Source organism: Durio zibethinus, chromosome 9 (assembly GCF_047325235.1).
Source record: "Durio zibethinus cultivar Kanyao isolate XHJ-2024 chromosome 9, ASM4732523v1, whole genome shotgun sequence".
NCBI classification, from domain to species: Eukaryota; Viridiplantae; Streptophyta; class Magnoliopsida; order Malvales; family Malvaceae; genus Durio; species Durio zibethinus.
The window spans coordinates 11659132-11682754 of record NC_143170.1 but is presented as its reverse complement, the minus strand read 5'-3'; the positions used below and the strand labels follow the sequence as shown (position 1 = coordinate 11682754).

The 23623-nt window shown below is 32.9% G+C and overlaps 1 protein-coding gene across 7 annotated transcripts; it reads right to left on the bottom strand.

Moving 5' to 3' along the window:
• Positions 1-3144: 3144 nt before the first annotated feature.
• On the bottom strand, positions 3145-23039 carry LOC111311267 (putative serine/threonine protein kinase IREH1). 7 transcript variants are annotated; one of them, XM_089765834.1, is made up of 19 exons: positions 22150-23039; positions 20258-20322; positions 19950-20132; positions 18513-19877; positions 17842-18023; positions 17394-17640; positions 16147-16224; positions 10178-10270; positions 9958-10098; positions 9729-9821; positions 9005-9209; positions 8672-8757; positions 6061-6149; positions 4950-5001; positions 4760-4816; positions 4490-4663; positions 4315-4392; positions 3596-3779; positions 3145-3503 (listed from the first exon to the last, which is right to left on the bottom strand). In XM_089765834.1, the coding sequence occupies exons 1-18, from the start codon at positions 22817-22819 to the stop codon at positions 3696-3698; spliced, it is 3942 nt and encodes a 1313-aa protein (XP_089621960.1). In that variant the 5' UTR covers positions 22820-23039; the 3' UTR covers positions 3145-3503; positions 3596-3695. The 7 variants fall into 7 exon arrangements, with proteins under 7 accessions (XP_089621960.1, XP_089621961.1, XP_089621962.1 ...); XM_089765835.1 differs by having other exon boundaries at positions 4493-4663; XM_089765836.1 differs by having other exon boundaries at positions 17842-18014.
• Between the last annotated feature and the right edge of the window lie 584 nt (positions 23040-23623).

Genomic DNA, 23623 nt, shown 5'->3' with positions numbered 1-23623 from the left:
AATACAAAAAAATATATTTTTTTGCACAAAAACCTATAACTAAATTTCAATTACTTTCAAACATACTTTTTAAAAGGATAATAGCTATTTCATCATTTTTTTTATTTAGGGTAAATTTAGAAATAAATTTTTTCTCTCGAAATTTTAAAATATCATAAGGAGATGTGAGTTTCTTATTCTAAGATATTAGGAAATATTGGGAATTTGATTTTTTTTTCCGTAACTGGATTACTCTAAACTAAATATGTGAATTAAACACCTACCATCAAAATTTCAGAGAAAATTTTATAGATTCGACTAAATTAAACATACTATTAAAATAATTGAATAATAAAGTATATTTAAATTAAATTATATTTTGAATTTTAAATTTTTTATATTTAAAATAAATTAAATAAAATTATTTAATAAAATATTTAAATATAAAAATATTAAATTAAATACTCTAACAACTTATACAAATAAAAAGGATCATTTCATTTGCTTTTTGTTTTATGAAATTGTGATAAAAAGAGTTAAACGTAAGATATAGAAATGGTGAAAAAAAGCAGAGTTATAAAATAATAAAAAAAAATCAGCAAAATTATTCAAACTCCATAAGTTTGATCTTAATTTAAAAAAAAAACCAAAAGTGAAACCTTTTCATTGTACTTTACTAGAACAACATTTCCTATATCCATATGCTGCATGAATTTATATATATCATATAAAGCTAAAAAAAATATATTCATAAATCTCTCTTACATAAATCACAAAAGGATATTCCAAGAACAACAACTTTAAACGCTGAACTTAAAATATTGGAATTCAATATTAAGAATGAAAATTGGGTATTCTGCTCTTCATCTTTATTTTTTTATATAACATTGCTTATTTAATTCATCACTTTCTAATATATTTTTAGGCATCTTTTGGTAGCCATAATACATTATGCAAATAATACATTTTTTTAATATTAATTTTGTACACTTGACCAAAGTTTAGATATCAAACGTGCAATTAACTCTCCCATTAAATATAATAAAAAAATTTCTCAATTTACTTTTGAAAATTAAGGAAAGGGAAATTGAAAAGAAAAAAAAAAAAAAGAAAGAAGAATAGAAGTTATTTTTTTAAATAGATTAAAAAACAGAGAAAAAAAACTTAATAATAAAATTATTAATACATCGAATGAATGTTTTCATTTTACTTTTGGGAAGAATAAAGAGAGAAAAGACGTCTAAATCTATTCTTTTTTCCTTTCCATTTCTTTCCTACTAAATTAACGTTACGTTTGAATAACTATTAATAAAAAAAAAAAAAATTTAAAAGAAAAGAAAATGATACATGTGTTTTTTATTTAGATAGTTGAAATTAATAAAAAAAATAAAAAAATTTTAACAAACATTATTTAGATAAATAATGAAAAAAATAATTCATTATAATATTTTTTTATAAAATAACATATAATATACGACCTAACTTATATAAACAAATCTTTTTAAACAAAATTGAGAATATTTAATACAATAAGATGTATTAGTTAGTTATTGATTTACTCTTAATTTTATGTTTAATTCAACTTTTTAATTTATTCTAATAATAATTTGACTTGTTTTGTTGTTAAGATTTGAAAAATCATAAAATATTTTTAAACTATGATGTTATATAAAATACTCATAAAAATTATTTTTATAGGAAGTGTCAATTATATAATCAAATCTAATGTCATAATAAAAATATAAATATAATAATCTTTTTATAAAAAAAGAATGTTTTTTAACTTTTTTTTCTGTTACTTTTCTTTTAAATTGAGGTATTGAAAAAATAAAAATTATAAAAAAATAAAAAATTATTAAATTTTCACTTCTTTCATTTTCTTAAAATTAAAGTTTATCCAAACCAAAAAAAGATTTTTCTATTTTTATTACTTTTCTTTATTTTCCTTTCATTTCCTTGTCCTCCCCTCAATCCAAACATAACATAGAGAGAAAATTTAGAAGAAAAAAACGTTTTTTCTTTCCACACCTTTTTCAGTTTTCCTTTCTTTCTCTTCTAACGACAAACATTGTTAACGTTTTCTCATCCATATATTTGTTTATATCAAGCATATTATAAGATCAAACATTTTTAAAAACAACAATAAATTAGCATGAATCCAATTGACAGAAGACTTGGAAAAAAAAATCAAATGTCCTACTACCTTACACTATGCTCGTAAACTATAGGCTTAATAAGAAAGAAAAAAAATGAAGAAAAAAAGTTATTTTTTCTTCATTATTTTAGGTACGAAGGATGAAAAATAAAGAAAAAAATATATGATAAAGTTATAAATAAAATTATTAATTTAAGATACACGAAACTTACCTAAAATAATTTACTCATGAATTCTCACAAAATTGAAAATTGAATTTTAACGCTTTAGAAAATTTTCTTTCCCAATTGCCTGCAAAATTTGAACTACATTTGTAATAATAATAATAAAAAAGAAAACTCTTATTAATTAAATTTTAAAAAATTAAACCTGACAATTTATGTATTCGTATAATGTAAAATATTAAAATTTATATATTAATACCATATTTTACACAAATTACATAATACGAAAATATAAAATATTTTTTATTTTTTATTTTATTAAACTTATATATAATTATTATTACAATTTTAAACTCTTATATATATCATGTCACTATATCATGTTTTAAATTCTCAGATCTAAATAAAAGTTTTTCTCAAATTTAATTTTTCTTTCCTCTTGTTATTTCCCTTTACTAAGAAAGGTAAAAGTGGATGGAAAGTAAATTTTCCTTTCACCCTTTTCTTTTTCTCTTTCCCTCCTATCAAACACAATGTTCATGTAAAGGAATGCAAAAACACGGCAAGCTCCCTTTGATAAGAAAATAGAGGAAAAGAAGAAAAATATTTTACTCAAGTGATTGAGATAGAAGATTGTATATATTGATTGTTATGTAGCTCAATTACCTTTCTTTTCTACCAAAAAGAGTTTTAAGGTAAAGAAGCAATTAATTATATGTCCTTCCATCCGATAATTGACTCGAACAATCTTGCAACTTATAAGTGGACCAAATACATTTAGGTATCATCCTGAGGCCAGGTTGTTAGCGGCCATAGTGAGAATGGCAAAATTTTGAGTGCCAAATATTCAATGCAAAATATAAGGCCTTCTCATATTTCATACATATTACTTAGAAGTGACATTTTCCAACCTTAAAACAAGGCAAAATTATAACTTCTCCTAAGCATCTGGCAATTCTTACAACAGCCTAAACACTTTTCAACTGAACATAAAGGGATGTGTTTTCATTGCCCTGAAGACTATGGATAAAAAACAAAAAAATCACAAATTATACCATTCGCCAAAAGATCATAACCAACAGGATACATTAGGGTTCTCAAGAGTCCAAGCAGCTGCACGGTAAAATTGAAATCCCAGTGTAGGGTTGTTACCTATTAAAACAGCACATCCCGAAGCAATTCCAATCCCACGTTATCTTCTATCTCTGCATGCGTGAAACACCAGATCAACTTATTTAACAATACAAACATATCTAATCAAAAGAAACAAAAGTTGTAGAAAATTCAAATAGCATACATGTACAGGGTATACAAACAACACGGGTGATGACGCTCCTTATATATGCCACATCAATCTAATGTCAAACAACCAAGCTCTCACAAAGAAGAGGAACTTCCTATGCATTAGGATTTGCTGGATGATCATCCTTCCAACCTCTGGAAAGCAGGTCATAGTTAATCGATGCGAGCTGGGACAGATTCTAACAACCGCAATGAAAAAGAGAGTGAGGAAGTTGTAGCAAAACTTGATCAAGTTCCAAAAAAAACTAAATACAAAATTATTCGTCAAGAGGAGAAGCACAATAACCCATCAAATGATAGAGCCATATTGTAAATTGACAATAACCACAATGCAGTTTCAAATCAATATCAAGACCACAATAATACCGGCATATTGCAGAACAGGAAACTTTGTTGCTTACTAAATTTAACTATTAAGAATTCTGCAAACCATCTTTCATAAGGACAACATGAACATTAAAAAGTCCAACAGACATTACGTGTGTATTTAGATTTATATGTGTACATATAACAAATCATTGGATTAAGGCAACATTGATGTAATAAAAAAGGAGCAGGAAACGAAAGGGATTCCAAAATTTATTAAAAAAAATTTTGAAAAATTAAAATCTTTCTCTCGGTGTCATTCTAGCAACAGTTAAAGAGCAAACTAATGCACTTACAGCCAAACTAAAACAAAAATTCCTAATGTATTCTTACTAGGTAAAAGAATACCTTAAATGAGAAATTACTGAAAGAATAATTGACAGATGAACCAGATTCAAATTCAGCCAGGCCTCCACACTCATCTCCCTGTTTCATTTGTGGCCAACAGAACAACAGAGAGTCAACAACAAAAATCATAGATAATCATTCCTTATAAAACGGCAAATTTCTAGGGCTAAGATACCACTTCATCTTGGCGGTTGCTCAGGCAACTACTACTGCCACTTAAACTGTCAGCATCACTGGAATAATCAAGTTCACTACCAGGATAAGCATGGTCATCTGAAGTATTCCATGAGTAGCGACTTGTAAAGTAACTAGTATCGAGTGCACTCTCTGAAGTGGGAACAAAGGCAGCCTGTAAAATGTGAAAAGCATGCTGAGCAGATATAAAACACTTAAAAACAGTTATAGATGGTTTAGAATTCATCATTAATGGTAAAGGCATTCACACCTTTTGCCTTGCAAGAGTGTCCCAATTGATATCTTTGAAAAATACATGCTGCTTCACCTGTATAAGAATTTCATTGTTTGTAATTCAAACATCTAAGTCAGGCAATTATGAGAAAAATATAATACGCAAAATTATAAAGAAAAAGGAAAAAATACTCAAAACTTCTACTTAAATCAATAACCAATATCACCTCCAATGCTTCTCTAGCTCCAAGTCTCTGATGGGGGTCTTCTGTCAACAGTCTGGAAATTGAACAAATTAAGCAATTTTAAGTCCATAACGAGGCACTTGAACCAAGAAAAATACTCAAATGAAAAGAGCATTACAAAAACTAGGAGACTACTGAGATACATTAAAGCTTGACACCAGCGACTTTGAAGAACCCTCAGTTAGATCATCTTACAAAGTTAAGGATATCATGTTGCCAAATGTTGGGACTGATAAAAAATCAATAAATTTAAAGTTATTATTTTTTTTTTTTTTAAAGGAGCATTAATGGTCCGAAACACACAAGGTCCTTAAAACATATGACAATGTGACATACTGTAAAACTGTTCACATATTAAAACATAATTTCTAAGATATTGAATGTTTAAATAAATTGCTAATATAATCACAAAAGTTAGCTTATTTGTAATCTATAAATGATCTTCAAAAAGGAGAACAAAGAAACTTCTGGAGAAACAAAACTATAGAGGAATACAGGATAAAAGTTTCATCAAATATCTCGTAGGATTGCAATAGCAACAATTAAGATGATATAGCAGCATCACTGTATCAGTATATGCTCATAAAAGAGAGGTTTCGGTCTTATAGATTGAGAAAATAATGCTGTGATCTTGTTAGGAAAATATAAATCTAATTATGATAATAATGTGTGCACAGATGTGTATGGATCCATCCCCATAGCTTGATGTTTTAGAAATGTTGCTTTCATGTTGGTGACAGAGATGATTACACTACACAGGCATGTTCTTGTATCTAGAGTTTTGGAAAATGTTGTGTTTGATATTTCAGTGTTGGCGCTTGATATAGCAACAAATTCACAGCTTTATTTTCTTGGCCTATAGGACTAAAACCTCTCTTTTAGTAAAGCCATAAAGCAAATAAAGTACAACTGTCTTTGTAAACCACACAATGCTCCAGAAAATGTTTCCTTAAACATGTCAAAATGATGTCCACGAAATAATGTTATAAGAGAATACTTAGATCCATTATTTGCATTACAACTGTTATTTATTTCAACATGCATCAAATTCTCAAGAAATACCAACATGACATCAACAAAACAATTTCCTTACCGATCAATTAGATCTTGTGCTTCCAGGCTCATTTCTTCTGGTGCCCGTGGCCAAGGTATTTTACGGTTGAGAATATTATCAAATATTATCTAGAACCAAAATATGGAAAAAAGCGATGTAAGAATGAGATAATTTAAAATGCAAATTTCAAAGTGGATGGCACATCAATAAATTTTAGCAGCATTTTAAAGAAATCCAATAGTTTAGAAAGTGCACAATCTTTAAAGAACTAAAAAAACCCCTTAAAACAACATCAACATTAGAGTATCCACGTATCCCACTTTTTGAACCAAAAGATTAAAAAAAGAAGTATCAAGTTTCCTACTAGGTCAGGAGTCCCAAGTCCCAAAACTAACTAGAAAGTGGGTAAATCTACCATGATGGCTTTGCACTTTTGACTCAATCAAACAGAAGATATACACCCTTAATTGTCCTAGATGCTAGAAAAGAACCAATATTATATTATGTGCTCTTATGTTTACTTCTAATATTGTCTCAGCAGTTTCTATCCCTGCCAAGAAAGGAACATCTGGCTCCTAACTAAAAAATATAGTCATTTATTGGCATAAGACTTCTGTCTTCCAATCCATGCACTATCACAACAAAATTATGAAGGTAACTAGCATTGAGCATTGTGATTGGATGTTTGTCAAAGGTACAATTGATGAGGTATGTCAAATGATGTGGCATTTAAAATGCCATGTGTTTGATGACAAGGCATTATCTCCACGTGATTACAAAATCAAAAAAATTTTTTTCCTCTCATTCCTTCCACCTTCTTCTCTCTCTATAATCTTTCTCTTTCTAAAACTTTAAAGTCTCAAGAACAGTCATCACTTTTGCCCAGAATCCCCTGCCATCCACCATCACCAGCCGCCACTAAATGGAGCATGAATTACCCCAAAAATTCTCCTTGATCTCCTCTACCCTTTCTTCATGCTAGTTCTTCCTAAAAATCCCTAGATCGAAGACTCAAACCACAACTCCCAAAATCTTCACTATTCGATCTTCACAGCTTATTCTTCTTTCTTTCCTTCATAAATACAGACATTCATAGCTCGTTACAAGCAACCTGATGACTCACAAAGTAAACCAAGGAAATGAACTCTTCCACTACTGCTAGCACTGAGCACAACCAAGCCATCAAATCCCTCACTTCTCAGGTAATTTAACTCTTAATTTTACGAAGTCAAGATTTTTGAGTTCTTTGGTCTTTGTTTGGTTTTTAACTAGAGCAGTTTTCCTTTTGTATATATTTTTTTCATTTGGTGTTTTAGTTGAAGGACATGAAGCTAAAGGTGTTGAGGGCGTATAAGCACTGCAACTCCTGTAAGGCACAAAGTCAGTTGAGGTACTCCAACGAGTCTAATGCAGACTCAGACAAGTTCAGATGGTCTTATAGTAGGAATAGGATATCGAGCTTGGCGACATCGAAGACATTGGGAAATGAGATGGAAGTCAGGTTGAAAGGGATATCGAGTTTGAACAAAGAAGCAAATCCGAAATCAATGAGTGGGCACCAAGTCAAATTGATTGTGTTTATTGAAGAAAGTGAGGCTAAAGGGTGGGTGCACAAATGAAGTGCAGCATGCTTATCACCTCCGCTTTGCTTCAGCTTGGTGCAACAATCTTAAGCTGATACGCTTTAGGAGCACTGTCATTATTCTGGTTTTCTATTTTGATGGTTCTAATTAGTTTTAAGAATGGGCAAACATTTGTTTAGTTATCTGGTGCAAATGTTTGTTTGTCTGTGATGCTCTACAATTTTCAAGAAGTAAAATCATTTGTCAAAAAATTGGGAAAACATAGGAATGAGACTCGAAAAAACCACTAATCAAGATTCAACAAAACCCAACCTAGGCAGGGCAGCCGCATGAATCGGACCTGAAGAGGAAGAAGAGGATGAAGAAATCAGAACAGAGGTATTAATTTTGAAGAATTTTTGTCTTAACCAGAGCTAGGTTGCCACATCATTATCCATGTGGCATTTTACTTGTAATGTGGAATGAAACAAATGCACTGGATGTAGACAGGACATCCACGTGGCAATCCAAATGGAGCCGTTAGTCATGTGGAATGAAACAAATGCACTGGATGTAGACATGACATCCATGGCAATCCAAATGAAGTCATTAGTCAAGTGCTGCCCCACGACTAACTTCCGTTAAAATCAGACCAATTTGATCAGAAATAAAAGCAAGAGGGCCAAGTTGACTCTAATAAAAGATGAGGGGCTAAATGATCCTTTTTTCATAGTTTGAAGACCAAAAATGATATTATGCTGTAAAAGAAACCGGCCATTTAGTGGAAATCAAAATTTAACAATGGAATAAAAAGAACATGAGATATAGAGATCTAAATTATGAAGTAGGAAAGACAACTAAGATTTGACAGTGTAACTCAACATTCATATATCGACAGCACTATAAATCTCAAGCAATCTGTAAAAAAGGGTTGATATCCTTCAAAGTTTTCAACGGAAGAGTAAAGAAAAAACAATCTACTCTTTGAGAAGGAAGAAAAGAGAAATAAAATTCATAACAAGAAAAGTCAAAGGGAGCAGAACAATCAGTATTAGCAAGAACACTAACACATAGAATCAAGATATTACCTGCGGATGTTCTGCATTGAAGGGTGGAATGCCAACAATCAGTTCAAACAAAATGATGCCCACAGACCACCAATCCGCCGTTGCACCTGTGGAAAATTGGATGATATGGTGAACTTACTGGTTTGAAACACTATCAACCAAAGAAGAAATGCATAAACAAGATATCAGTCATAAAATCTTTTAATCAACTAAATTATTTGGATCCAAGTTGCTTAAGCTTCTAGGGATATATACCTTTCAGGTTGACCATATCTTAATCTAACATGACCTTTAAAACAAACAGGTGATGAAAAGATAATCAAAGAACCTTAAACTAAAAAGCATAATACAAACCATGTCCTGTTCCCAAAAGAATCTCTGGTGCCAAATAGTCAGGTGTACCCACAGCAGAACGTTTCTTCCGCCTTTCTTGCCGGTGCTCAGATGCAAATAATTGAGGTTGCTCATCATCAAGTAGAGATGTGCCACTAACTGCTGGACCAGATAAGTCATCAGTGCTATTGATGAGACCAACCTTTGAAAGCCCAAAATCTGTCAACTGCTCCGATAGAAAAATTTACTATAAGTTGAAAGGGTATATTCAAATAAAATGAAAGGTAAAAAAATTTTAATACTGAACAATTAATCTCGATGTCACATTCCTTTTAAGTACCCTCATTTGCTTAACAAATTATCCTCTTGTAGAAAAAATATAGGTAGTCCCTTGACCTCTCAATCACATCTCACCTTTCATTGTAATGGGTTTTTCTCTAATTAGACACACACTTCCTCTTGCCCTTGTAATCTCAAATAAATTTCATAAATTATGATAAAACAGTTGATTAAATGATGATATTTTGCATTGATAATAATAATAATAATAATAATAATAATTGTAAATAGAGAGATGGTGTTTAGATTCCAACCAAAAAAAAGATGATATTTTGCATTATGGCTGTCAATAACTGCACATTTAGAATTACTGAAAACAACGAACCAAGTGACAATAAGTATGCCATGTATATATCCTAATATCTGTCAAAAGGAGGAAAACAAGGAAGGTCATATTAACCGTTACCTTGATATGACCATCGTGTGCAATCAACAAATTATCAGGCTTCAAATCACGATGAACCACGTGCCGAGAATGTAAATACTCCAAGGCAAGCACCTGCAAAATATATGTATATTTAAATATACACTAAATAACAAAGAAAAAGAATTCAACTAACATAAGCCAAAAAATATACATTCCTTATAATAGATTAAACTAAAACTTATTTATCAAAAAAAAAAACAACACTTACTACTTCCGCTATGTATACACGAGCAACCTCTTCATTCAAGCAGCCTAAATTTCTCAACAATGAATATAAATCTCCTCCATTTAAATACTCCATCACAAGATACAAATTCTCACGGCAAGTAAATGAATAGAAGAATCGAACCTGATACAGCACATAGACGTAAGAATAAGATAACAGGTTCTCAAGGAAGGTCAATTCTTTGCAAGTTAAACCTGCTCACCACAAATGGGTTGCGAACTGAAATCAAAATATCACGCTCTGCTAATATACTTTCAACTGCATTCTTTCGAATCATATCTGCCTTCTTTAGAACCTGTAACAAACAGCATAAACATATTTTTAATTGAAAATTAACTCCCCTTTACCTCTCAATGGCAAGCTAAGTGCACAAATGATGAACATGAGATGCGGGGCTCAAACATGATACAGTAGAAATATAGAGGGGAGTCACAATAAAAAGCTAGCGGAAAATGCCTTTAACACGAGAATTATGTAGAACTCTAATCTTCATTATTACTTGATTAGTTGACTTTGTCTATTTTATTTAAATCTCTTATTTTTAGAATAAGGAGTGATTTGAGTAATTACACCGAATCCATTAGATATTTTCCTATTATATATGGAGAGTAAACATTTGATTAGTTGTTTTAATGCATGAAAATCTTGGGTTTTAAGGTTGAGAATATTCAGTTTTTAGCCTATATATTTTAATGCAATTCTAGCATTGTAATAAGAAAAAAAATAAAAGAATAAAATAGTTTTACTCTAGAGGTTTCTTCATAGTATCAAAGCATGATCTGAACCTTTGAAAATTTTCACTGGGAGTCCAGCATGGCCAGCGGAAAGGAGAGCTCGACGTCGGAGGTTACCTTTAACCTTGGAGCTAGCATTTCCAATCATTACAGAACATTACTACTCCTATTCAAAAAAGTTCTTTAGCACAAAAAGGTAATTTTTTAAACGCTTTGACTGTAAAACTAGATAAATCAAATTCATGGATTGTGGATTCAAGAGCTTTAGACCATATGATTGGGGATGCATCTGTATTTAGTAAATATAACCCATGTCATGAAAACTTCACAGTTCGAATTGCTGATGGGTCATTTTCAAAAGTAACCGGTACAAGTTCTATTATTATTTCCAACACTTGATTCTATTCTAATTGTCCTAAATCTAAGTTACAATCTACAGTCCATAAGCAAACTTACAAGAGACCTTAAGTGTGTTGCTAAATTTCTTCCAAATATGTGTGAATTTCAAGATTTGGATTCAGGAAGATGATTGGCAATGCTAAAATGTGTGTAGGACTCTATATCCTAAAAGCAAATGATTCTGAAAGATAATATCAAAGGACCTCTTGTGTGGCTCCATTCTTCAGTAATAATAAAGATAGTACTATCATGTTGTGGGACTATCGGTTAGGTCATCCAAATTTTTTATACCTCAAAAGATTGTTTCCCTCATTATTCAATCAAAATCCTAACAACTTTCAGTGTGAAGTTTGCCAACTATCCAAACATACTTGTACCACATATCCTAATCAGCCTTACAAATCATCCTATCCTTTTTCAATGATACACAGTGACATTTGGGATCCCTCCAGAGTAAATAACATTACGGGCTCCACATGGTTTGTCACATTTATTGATTATCACACTAGGGTTACTTAGGTATTCTTTATGAAAGAAATATCAGAAGTGGGCCAACTATTCCAAAACTTCAACAATATGATCCAAACTTAATTCAAAACTAAAATCCAAGTGTTGAGAACAAAAAATGGGAAAGAATACTACAATGTAATTCTTGGATCATGTCTAATGAAGCATGGTATAATTCATCAAAGCTCATGTGTCGACATTCCTCGACAAAATGGGGCTGTTGAAAGAAAGAATCGACATTTGTTGGAAGTTGCAAGATCCTTCATGATGGCTGCTCATAGACCTAAGCATTTTTGGGGTAAGGTTGTTCTACTGCTACATATCTTATAAACAGAATGCCATAAAATTTCAAAACCCCTTCTCAGTTCCTATCCTCACATTCGAATCTAATCTATTCCCATTAAAGTGTTTGGATGCACTACATTTGTTCTTACCAACCAACAAAACCAAAGCAAATTAGATCCAAAATCCATCAATTGCATATTTCTCGGATACTCCTCAAATAAAAAAGGATACAAATGTTACTCACCAGTAACGAAGAAATTCTACCATTCCATGAATGTTACCTTTTTTGAAAATCAACCATACTTTCCCAAAACTACCATTCAGGGAAAGAATCCACATAGGAATATCAGCTTTGGGAAGATCCTATTACCGACCCACCAAATACTTCTCAAACTCCTTTTCATGTCCAAAACATCCAACCAAATCCTCCAACTCCTTTTCAAATCCAAAAAATCCAACCAGATCCTCAAAGCCCAAAGTCAACATAGGGGAAAACAAACAAAGAATTGATTGTCTATTCAAGAAAACATAAAACTCAAAGGATCTAGGAGAATGTACACCTTCAAAGCAAAACCAAGAATCTGAACCGATTCTAGAGATACTTGAAACCAACATAGGTAACACTCTCATTGAATCTGTTTCAATTAAATCTTTTTAAAGATCTTGATCAATCGATTGCTCTAAGGAAAGGCGTGAGATCATGTACTCAACACCCAATTTGTAATGTCGTTTCTTATAAAGGTTTATCACCCAGTTATCGGGCTTTTCTTACCACACTAAACAATATGCAGGTTCCCAATAATATTCATGAAGCACTCATGCAACCAAAATGGAAGATGGCTGTTTTGTAAGAAATCGAGACCCTAGAAAAGAACAAAACATGGGAGATTTCATAACTACCCGAAGGAAAAAATCCAGTTGGGTGCAAATGAATTTTTACAGTCAAGCACAATGCAGATGGAAATATTAACAGGTTCAAAGCTCGCTTTGTTGCAAAAGGATTTACTCAATCTTACGGTGTTGAATGTGGGGAGACATTTGCTCCGGTTGTTAAACGTATTTCAATCTGAGTGTTATTATCATTGGCAGTAAATCTAGATTGGCCACTACACCAATTAGATGTCAAAAATGCATTTCTTAATGGCGACCTAGAAGAAGAAGTTTACATGGAAACCCCTCCAGGATTCAAAAACCAAGACAATTCTGGCAAGGTAAGCTTCAAAAGTCCTTATATGGTCTCAAACAATCCCCACGTGCATGGTTTGATAGATGAACAAAAGCAGTAAAAAAAGTATGGTTTTTCACATTGCCAAACCAATCACACCATCGTCAAACATTCACCTGAAAGAAAAATAGCCATTCTTATTGTCTATGTGGATGAAATTATTCTTATTGGACACTATGTGGAAGAAATTAGCAACCTAAAAAACCTCCTAGCCAAAGAATTTGAAATCAAAGATTTAGGACACCTCAAATATTTTCTTGGCATGGAGGTAGCTCACTCAAGGAATGGCATCTCTATTTCACAACGTCAGTATGTCCTAGAGTTACTAAAGGAAACCGGAATGCTTGGATGCAAACCTACTGACACCCCTATGGACACAATGAATAAGGTAGGAATGGATGAAAGAAGTCCACCAACAAATAAGGGCAGGTATCAAAGACTTGTTGGGAAACTCATCTACCTTTCTCATACAAGACCAGATATCGGTTTTTCAGTTAGCATGGTAAGCAAATTCATGAACATCCCAACCGAAGAACACTTGAGGCCTGTGTATTGAGTCTTACAGTACCTAAAGAAAAGTCCTAGCAAAAGGTTATTTTTTAAGAAAACACCATGCCGAAATGTTGAAATTTACACTAATGCGGATGGGGCTAGATCTGTTACTGATCGAAGATCAACTATTGGTTATCGTACCTATGTGTAGGGAAATTTGGTTACTTGGCAAAGCAAGAAGCAATCTATGGTGGCTAGAAGTAGTGTAGAAGCTGAGTTTAGAGTTATGTCTCATGGCATATGTGATGGAATTTGGCTGAAAAGATTGCTAGGAAAGTTAAAGGTCTCTATAAAAGAATCCATGAAGATATTCTACAACAACAAAGCTGCCATAAATATAGCAAAGAATCTAGTTCATCATGATAGGACTAAACATGTAAAGATTGATCATCACTTCATCAAAGAGAAAATTGAGGAAGGAATTTTTAGATTAGTTTATACTCCCACATGCCTCCAAATGGCAGACATACTAAGACTCTCTCTCGAAACAACTTTAAGAATTTGAAGTTCAAGCTGCACATGATTGACATCTACCACCCACCTTAATAAGTGTAGAAATCTAATCTTCATTATTACTTGATTAGTTTATTTTGTCTATTTTAGTTAAATCTCTTATTTTTAGAATAAATAGTGATTTGGGTAATTACACCAAATCCATTAGATATTTTCCTATTATGTGTAGAAAGTAAATTAGTCCTTTGATTAGCAGTTTTAATGCATGAAAATCTTATGTTTTAAAGTTGAGAATATTCAGTTTTTACACTATATTTTTATGCAATTCTAGCATTGAAATAAGAAAAAATATAGCAGAATTAAATAATTTTATTCTAGAGATTTCTTCAACATACATGGTAACTTATATGATATAAAAAAAAAACATTAAGAACAAAACACAGGAATAAGATAAAATGCCTGAAACAAAGCAGAACAAGAGAGAAGCAAGAAACTTAAAATAAAATTTAACTAGAAATATTGATAAGCTTTTTCTTTTTCAATTGATAAAAAATAAAGCATGTGTTTTTTTTTTCGTTTTTTAAAAACATATTGATAAACTTTTTATATTCGGTCATCTTTTTTCATCTTATTTTAGATGATACTCTTTTTCTAAGTATATAAGAAAAAAAAAAAAAGAAATAAATAAGGGTAAAATGATAAATGATAAATGATAGAATAATAGAAAATTTCAATTTTTCCTTATTATTTTTTATTTTTTGTTCCTTCTGCCTCATCTTTTTCTTTCTTTCAACCAAAAGCTTAAAACTTTTCTACTCTGTTTTAAAATAAAAATGGATGAACTACCTTTGTACACTTGATTTTTCCTAAATTATTCTAAATGAAATTATTTTTTGTTAGAAAAAGTTTAGGAAAAAGGGCAAGAAAAAAAAAAAAGGAGGAAAAAATGAAAAAAATTAAGAAAAAGACCAACATCTTTCTCATCTATCTAAAGGTCCAAAACCATGTTTTCTTACTAAATGCAAAATGCACCCAAAAAAAGTGCAAAAGCCGCTCTTTCTTTCTTTTTTTTTTTCATTTTTTTTTCATGCTCTCTAAATTTTTTTCCTTTAAAAAAAATTTGATTGATCAAATCCTATATTTGGTGTTTCTTCAAACTTATTCTAAATTAAGATTTATTAAAAATATCTAAAAGAAGAAAGTGAAGTGGGGAAAAGAAAGATAATGGGAAAGTTATATATATTTTTTTATTTTATCCTCTTTCCTTCTGTTTCTTTTTGTCATTCTCCTTATTTATGTTCACTAAAAAAATTCCAAACATTTTCACTCAATTTAAAAAAAAAAATGAAAATTGATTGACCAAACGTGTATACTTGACAAATTTTTTCCTATATCATTCCAAATTATATTATGTGGTAAGAGAATATCTGAAAAATGGAAAAAAAAAAAAAGAATAAAGGAAAATTAGTAAATTTGAGAAAAAAAAAGTCCAAATCCAAATGTCCATTTTTCTTTTGTTTTTTCTTTTGTTATCTCTTTCAATTTTTTCTTTTCTTTCTAGTCCATACCCTCACTAGCAAGGTGGTGGAGAACTGGCTTGATCCAGCTATAAGGGGCAAGATCAACCCTCATCCCATGAGTTTCCCTCTTTTTCTCTCCTCTTCTCCACCCTTTTCCCCCACTAGCCAATCACCACCTCTCCTCCACCCCTCTCCCAAGCCCTTACCTCTCCTTTCTCTTCTTCTCTCTCTTACTCTCTATCTTTATTCAACAAAAGAAAAAATTAAGACAAAATATTTAAATGTAAAAAATGGACATAAAATGGCAAAAATTAGCCAAAATGGCCTCAAGATTATGAAATACCAAGGATGCCCAAAAACTCAATTGTAATAGGTAGTATTTATATAAATTTATATAAATAATGTACAATTACATAGAAGAATACAAGTTAGCAATTTTAAACTATGTTGCACAAACTCACATACAAGAGTCAGCCGTAGGTATTTATCTAAGTACCTGACATGATAACCACATGAAATTGAAGACATCGGAACTATAAAGGGTCCAAAACAAGGACACAAGTGTGTGGATTCTCTGTCAAGATTAGAATATTAAGATGATTAATATTATTATTTCAAAAGTTTAACCATCTTTTATGCAAAAAAATTGTGTTTTACTGTCTTGGTTTTGGGTTTTTCATGAAACCAAAATCATAAAAGCAATCAACCTACTTTTCAGCCCATAAGAGTAGATAAATTGAGGCCCACATGTCCTTATTGGCCCATGCTTGAATCAAACTTGGACAAAGAAAAAAGACAGAGATTGGCAGTAATTACAAGGTGAAAAGTGCGACATCACGTCATTGAATTTAAACCCAATCAGTAAATTTATAACAGTCACAAACTTTCACATATTTTTCTCCTTTTTCGCTTCCTTATTTCTGAATATCTCTCGCTTCCTCTCTCTTCCTCCATCAGGTTTAGCTTTAGTCTCTCCATATTTGCATATTTGTCCAGTCTTTCTTTGCCATCTCCAACATTTTGTTCACATTTTGTTCAAGATTCTTCTCCCCATAAAACTAATTGATATTGTCTGTATATTGTGTGAGATGAAGATTCTACAGCATTTGAAAGGTAATAAATTTGAGGAAAATGAAGAAGATAACTCGGTTTACGGCAACAATTTGGTCTAATTTAGGGGATTAATATCTCCCCAACTGAGTCAGCCGCTTCTGAGATAGATCCCATTACCAAGTCCATGTCTAGTCATGTCATCCTAGATACTCTAGCAAAAATACAAAGTCCCAGGAAAATAGATTTTGATAAAACAATTTACTAGAAATCAAGTTCTTTAGGCATCAATCTCTTCCCTCCTTGATTTGCTAGAACACATTTTCAGGTCAATCTTGGTGGATAGGGATGTGAATGAAACATAGTCCCCAAAAAGGAGCTACAGATCACAGTTACAAAGGGAGTTGCCAAATTTGGTAAACTCTCTTCACAAATATTCATGACATAAAGAAAACAAAAGTTTCTAAGAAATGAAGAGGGCACCTAAATACCCTTCACAATACCAAGTATTTGCACTTCCACATTATGTAAACACAAAAAGAACCAACTAACAAATCAAACTGACAAAAAGCATTTTAAAGAATAAGAAAGGACCATAAATTGAGGAAAGATTAACAATAAATAAATAAATAAAATAAATATTAGATTCATTAATGAAAAAGATCGCAGGGAAATAAAATCAAACTCGGGTACCTTTATTGCAAAAAGATCCCCTGTTGTTCTCTTTTTAGCTAAGAAAACGCGCCCAAATGCTCCACGACTAATTGGTTTTATTATCTCAAAGTCATCTATGGAGGTACGGTCCTTAGATGAATGAATAGGGCTAGTTCTCAAACTATGAACCACATCATCCTCTAAAGGAGCATCCTCATCAATGATGGTACTTGTTATATCAACTTTTTCATCCACGACTAGCTCACAAAGCTGCAAGTACTTCTCCCTACAATATCAAAATCATAACCGAATAAGAAAAGCACAACAAACTCAATCAGCACCTTTTGCTCAAAGTTCAAATGTTCTTTTCAAAAGAATGTTCAGCAAAATCTTCATCATATAGGTAAATTTTACTTTTCTCTGTGTATCTACTGCATCTTGTTTATACTTTATAACCCTCAAAAATAAGCAGCAGTAATGTCCTTACCTGATCAGCTTCTCAATGCGCGCCCCAAATGTTTCTATTGTAAGTGCATTGAATTTTCTGCGGTCAACAACAAGTCTCAAGTCTTCAAGACAAGATAGCAAATATGGTATGGAATGATCATCAACCAATGGCGTATTTGCTACACATCTGGCAATATCAGCAAGTTCATTCATCTGCATGGTCTAGAAGAAATTAAAACTTGGTACTGCCACAGTAAGACCAAAATAAACTCAATTTGATATTAACGCTCAACAGCTCAGGGCCACAAAATCCATACTCTTCAAAGCAGATATATAATGTATCTGCAATGCATGGAGTGGCTCCTGCATAATCTTCTGTATAAGCAACTATTAGCAGTCTAATGCAGGTGCATAACGGTCTTGTATTCACAACAATTGAATTAAAACAAATTATAAATCACTAACATAGAAAAAAAAATGCACTTCATATGATAAGTAATTCAAACAATCAAAATGAAGAACATAATAAAGAGAGGAGAGCCGGGTATGAAGGAAAGGTTAAAGGGAAAAAAACTATAAACTTGTAACATAAATATCGAAAAGCATACTGGTGCATTGGACATATAACAGTACATAGCAATCAAAGCATGTAATTCAGCAGCTCTTAGAGCAGGTAAGTCTTTCTGAAATAAGAACTGGCTAAAGGGATACCTGTGGAATATCCTCTTGCTCAGAAAAAGCTACCTTGCCAGACAATAACAAATCTATCTGACCAGTTCTTGGTGTCAATAAAGGAGATCTAGGAGTCATGCTTCCTGCAGACGATGTTGTCATTCCTTGATCAGACTTCGGACCAAAGCGAGTCTTACATGACATGGAAGACAAACCCTTAAGGTCATCCATAAAAACTGAATTATCTGCTTCGGGAAAACAATCAAGCATGTCTTCTGAACCTCTCCTGGACCAATCACTTAGTTTAGGAGATAGAACGTCAGATTCTTCAGTCACACTCGAATTTGATGCTTTAGCAATATCTGGGCTCCCTACATGTTGGATATCCTTATTAGCAAAGGAGTCAGCCATCTTCTCAAGCATTTCAGCAATTCTTACAAGACGTTCGTCAACACTGAAGCCCTTCTGATCACATCGATCAGCAACTGCACATATTCTCGAGTGATCTTCCACATTTGAGGTGGGAACCTCCTCCTCGCAAATGCGGCAAATTATAGAACTTTCTTCAGAAACATTCGGTTGATCTCCCCAATAACCCCAAGAAACTTTGTGCTGATGCTTAGAAGACTGTTCTTTAGATTCTTTTACAGAAGGAAGCTCCTGAAGCTTAACAGCAGTCAGATCTACATCAGAAGCTCCTGTTGTTTTCAAGGTTTCAATCATATTATCATTCTGTTCCTTGAGAGCAGTAACTTCCTTTGGACCTTTTCTGGCAGGAGATGGGAGTTTCTTCCAAGAAGCTATCCTGTCTCTGCTTGAAGGAGACTCCAAGTTCTTTGGTGTGTCATCGGTAGGAGCAATAAAACCTCCTGGCAGTACAAAATGGTCCTTTCTCCAATCCAAGGCATGTTGCTCCTGACTATAAGATTTCTTAGACGAGGTAGCTTTCGATGCCTTTGATGCACTCAAACTTTTTGCTTCTCCTAGGACACCTGAAAAAGTTCTATTATCTACAGGATGCAGGGCTCTAGATTGACGAAGTTGTATCACAGGTTCATCCTCAGCCAACCCACTTTCTTTGTGGAACTGCAACAATCTTGTACACCTGGTGAGAATGAAAAGCATCCGGGTATAAAGCTGCTTCAGCATGCCCGGAGGAAGCTCTTGACGCTTATCATCTAACTCCTGAACAATGCCTTCACACTGAAGCCAAAACTCACCAGGTGGTGTCATAGCACAGCTTCGAGCCAAAACCAGCAAATCCTCAATAGTTTCCTGCCACTCAGGATGACTTTCAGCATTTTTTTCGAGAATTCCAACCAGATCTGCAGCAAAAATAGCCAGATCAGAGTTCACTTCCTCCTTTGCTTTGTCAAATTTTGCCCGAATGACAACCAAGATTTCCTGCATAAAACAGATATCTAGTTAGGAACACAACTGCACAGAAATAGAAGGCAAGAAATAGGATCAGAATACCTCCAAGTTGTTTAAGCGTCGAGGTTTCCAAAGTGGAAAAGGCCGTACACCTTTGGAATTTAATTCATGGGAAAAGCTCTTAATATCGGCGGGAAACCTCTTCTGAGGCCCACTTGTAACACGAAGGATAGCTTGAAAACGAGGTGATTCAGATTCCTTTGGGTTTTCACATTCATATGAATTCTGGGAGAAAAAATATTCAAAAAATCAATAACACCATCACAAGTTAAACGTTAAAACATTAATAAAAGGCAGTCACTGAGTAATAAGTAGCTGAAAGGAGAGGATCAATGAAAATACTATTTTACCTCCGGTGTACAAAAATCTGAACTTTTTAAGCCTCCAGAGTGGCCCCATGATGACTCGTGTTGCCCTGGAAACAGCATTCAAGGCAGCAAAGCAACTTTTGAGAGAAAAACATAACAAATTACCAGCAAGCTTTCAGGCAATTAAACCACTTCCATATTACCAGTAATAGTTTGAACCCAAGAAGTCTTCTAAAATGAACAATGCTTCCTAGATAGAACAGAAAGGACAGAAAAATGGAGAAAAAGCATTCAAGAGAAATTTTGCAGCTTGAAAGAAATGAATAAACATTCCACATCAACATCAAACATGGTTTTATGGCATGAGGAAGAAGCTGGTAACTAGAATAGCCTTGAAACCTTTTAAACCAAGTTATAAGGTTAGCACTTCAAAGTCCATATCAAAGTTCAGATAAGCTGTGATGAGGCAGTTACAGTTAATACTCAAAAAACGTTGTTTTATAAAAAGCATTATCAACATTTTCATAACTATCAATTTGAACTAAGAAATTTGATAAAAAAAATGTCTCATATCCAATAAAATTGTATCACCTTCTTAGGAACAGTTTGGTTACTGAACTTGCATAAACTGAAAGAAAAAAAGGGGGAAACAAGAAAAGAAAAGAAAAAAATGCAAATTAAATGCAACTGCTGAAAAATAAGCATCACAAGCATATTGGCATGTAGGAGAAACTCCCTTTAGGTCTCCCAAAATCCATCCCCATCCCTCATCTCTAGTTCAACGAAACATCCATCCACAGTTGGTCATTCTATTTTTTAAACTTTTCAGTGTTGAAGATGATTTGTCCAGAATTCAAGAAAAATGACATCTTAGAGAAACTCCTGTTCAGACATGGCAATCATAAACAAAGATGAAAGGTCTATCAAAGCCAATCTAATGTAAAAATTGAATCAGTAGGATCACAGGTACTACATTTCTTCATTCAACATAATAAATTTACCCAGTGTGATCTGAAGTGAACATATCATGCACTTTCAGAAATTCATTTTTCAAATACCACTGTTTCCCTCGACAAAAATCTAAGGAATATTAACAGATGAGCATAAATGAAACTTTACAGAAATCATTTCAGCAAATCACATACCTTTCCATTTGGATTCTGTAAGTTCAACCTAATAGCACAATTTTAAATTTTTCTTAAAAATTAACAAAAAAACAGAATCTGAATATTTTCTTTACATAAAATTTTTTAAATTCAATTCTTTGCAACATGCCAACTGCTAACTGTCCAAGAACAATGCACGGGGTATGGTAAAAGCAAATACTATAACCTAGTCCGCTGCATGTCTTTTATCACCTCATATTGTGAGTCAGATCAGTGACTGCTATCAAACTAAAGCAACTTCTTTATCTCACACATGCTCACCCCCTCTCTTCCCAATGCCAAATTGAGAAGGAGAGAAAGAGAGAGCAGTTAGGAACTTCAAATTATTTTCTTTTAGCATCTTCATCTTGCTAGAGAGTAAAATTCTTAAATGTTACTGCCTTCCACTAAGTTTTATAAGGCTCAATAAAAATGCACTTCCACAACTTATTATGCCTTGTGATAATGTTAAGCTTCCTTTACATTTTGCTTAGCCTTCTTTCTAGCTATACATATTTGACAGATCAGATACAAGAACAGCCCAAGCTTTAACTCCAATCTTACATCGGGGAATCCTAAAAAGTATATGTGGCATAAAGAAATTGTTTAGCATCTATCCACCAACCAGTCACTAAACAAGCAAATCCGAAATCAAGTCCAAGAATAGAAGAGGAAACAAAAATAAGAATCAATAATTATAAAGCAACAGTACTGCCACTAAAGTACCTTCAATGGCATAACCGAAACAAAAATAGGTAAACCATAAATAAGTCAAAGTAAAAGAAGTACCAGATACCGAAGATGATTCCCCATTCTGCAATCGGGACTTCCCCAGCACACACGGACTCTGGTCTCTTGATTGCCGACCAGCGGACATACTTTCCGAATTGCTCACATTATCAAGCAAACTCTCTGGCAACAACCTCTGGTTCAACCCGTCTTTCTTCTCAGAACCGGATTTCCCATCGCCACCGCCACTCGAACCTCCAGGCCTGGACAAGTTACTAGCTCCAAGCACTGAAGCCGCAGCACTTTTCTCCCCTCTGAAACTAAAAAAACTCTCCTGCGGCAAGGGGCCGGAGCGGGTTTTAATCCGATTCAACCCCAAGGAAGACGCCAGAAGGGGCGACACAGAGGAGGGCCCGTCCCTGGCATCGGGCTTCTTGGAGGTAGAAGAAGAGGGCTTAGCAGCTGGAGTTTGGGGTTGGGGTTCTTTGGGTTTAAGGTCCTTTCTTCTGAGTCTATCTTTGACTTGGGTTTGCTTGCAAGCTACGGGACTAAAAGGGGAGGTGGAATTGCGGATCTTTTGGGAATCAGGGTTTGAGGTTGAAGCTTTGGGTTTCTTCTTGTCCAATCGGATCGGGGAATCGGAAGTGGATCGAGGGCTATTGGATCCATCAGGACTAGAAGAATCCGATTTCTTTGAAGAGGAAAAGAAAAGCTTGTTTTTGAACACCATTTTTTCCTGTTTTCTTCAGCATAAGGATCGATGAATGAAAGCCGCCACTAAATGATTCCTCCTCCAACTCCAACCATTTAAAAAAAAAAAAGATTTTGTACGAAGAAAAGCCGAAAGCGTTGAGGTTGAAGATTGTTATATGTTTGGAGTGATTGGTGATTGTGGAGGTTGAAGCCTAGAAGCGAAAGAGGGAAAAGAATGCGACTTCAAGCGGAAATGCGGATATGGATAAACAAACTACGACTTTTAAACTTCAAAGGTAATAGTAAAAACTAACAAGAATTTTCTTTAGTCAAAATGACTAAATTTCTAAAATAAATTTCTAAAGATTTAGTAGATTTTTTCGTTTTTTTTCTTTTTTGGAGGCTAGGTAATTCTAGGCGGTTATATATTTTTTAAAATGGTTTGTAACACTTTTTTTTTTACTTGGATTTTAGGCTCATTTGTTTTTTTTAAATACTTTTCAAAAATAATTTTTGCATTTCTTATGTTTAGTTTGTTGAAAATTGATTGGTCAATAAAAAATGAATTACTTTTTCATGAAAATAAAATATTTTTAAAATAAACACAATTTTCAAAAAAATATTATTATATCTTTTTTAATAATTCAATATATAATTTTGCAGCTTTTGCAAATGAAAAGTTACTCCATAAATTATAATTACTCATTTCATGATAAAACATTTTTTGCTTCTAAAAAATCATAATTTTTAAATTAAAACAATCAACCATTGAATGAAAGCAATTGATTGCCTCTTTATAAATTTCATTCTATAATGCCTTTTGAAAATAAACAATCAATTC

Bases quoted from the DNA above. Each gene is read 5' to 3' on its own strand.
- LOC111311267 (XM_089765834.1), bottom strand. From the start codon at position 22,819: ATGGTGTTCAAAAACAAGCTTTTCTTTTCCTCTTCAAAGAAATCGGAT. The intron at 18,024-18,512 runs GTATCCCTTTAG...AATTTCTTCTAG, and splicing joins AGCAAGAGGATATTCCACAG to ACCATGCAGATGAATGAACT. The intron at 3,780-4,314 runs GTATTCTTTTAC...TGCGGTTGTTAG, and splicing joins TCAGTAATTTCTCATTTAAG to AATCTGTCCCAGCTCGCATC.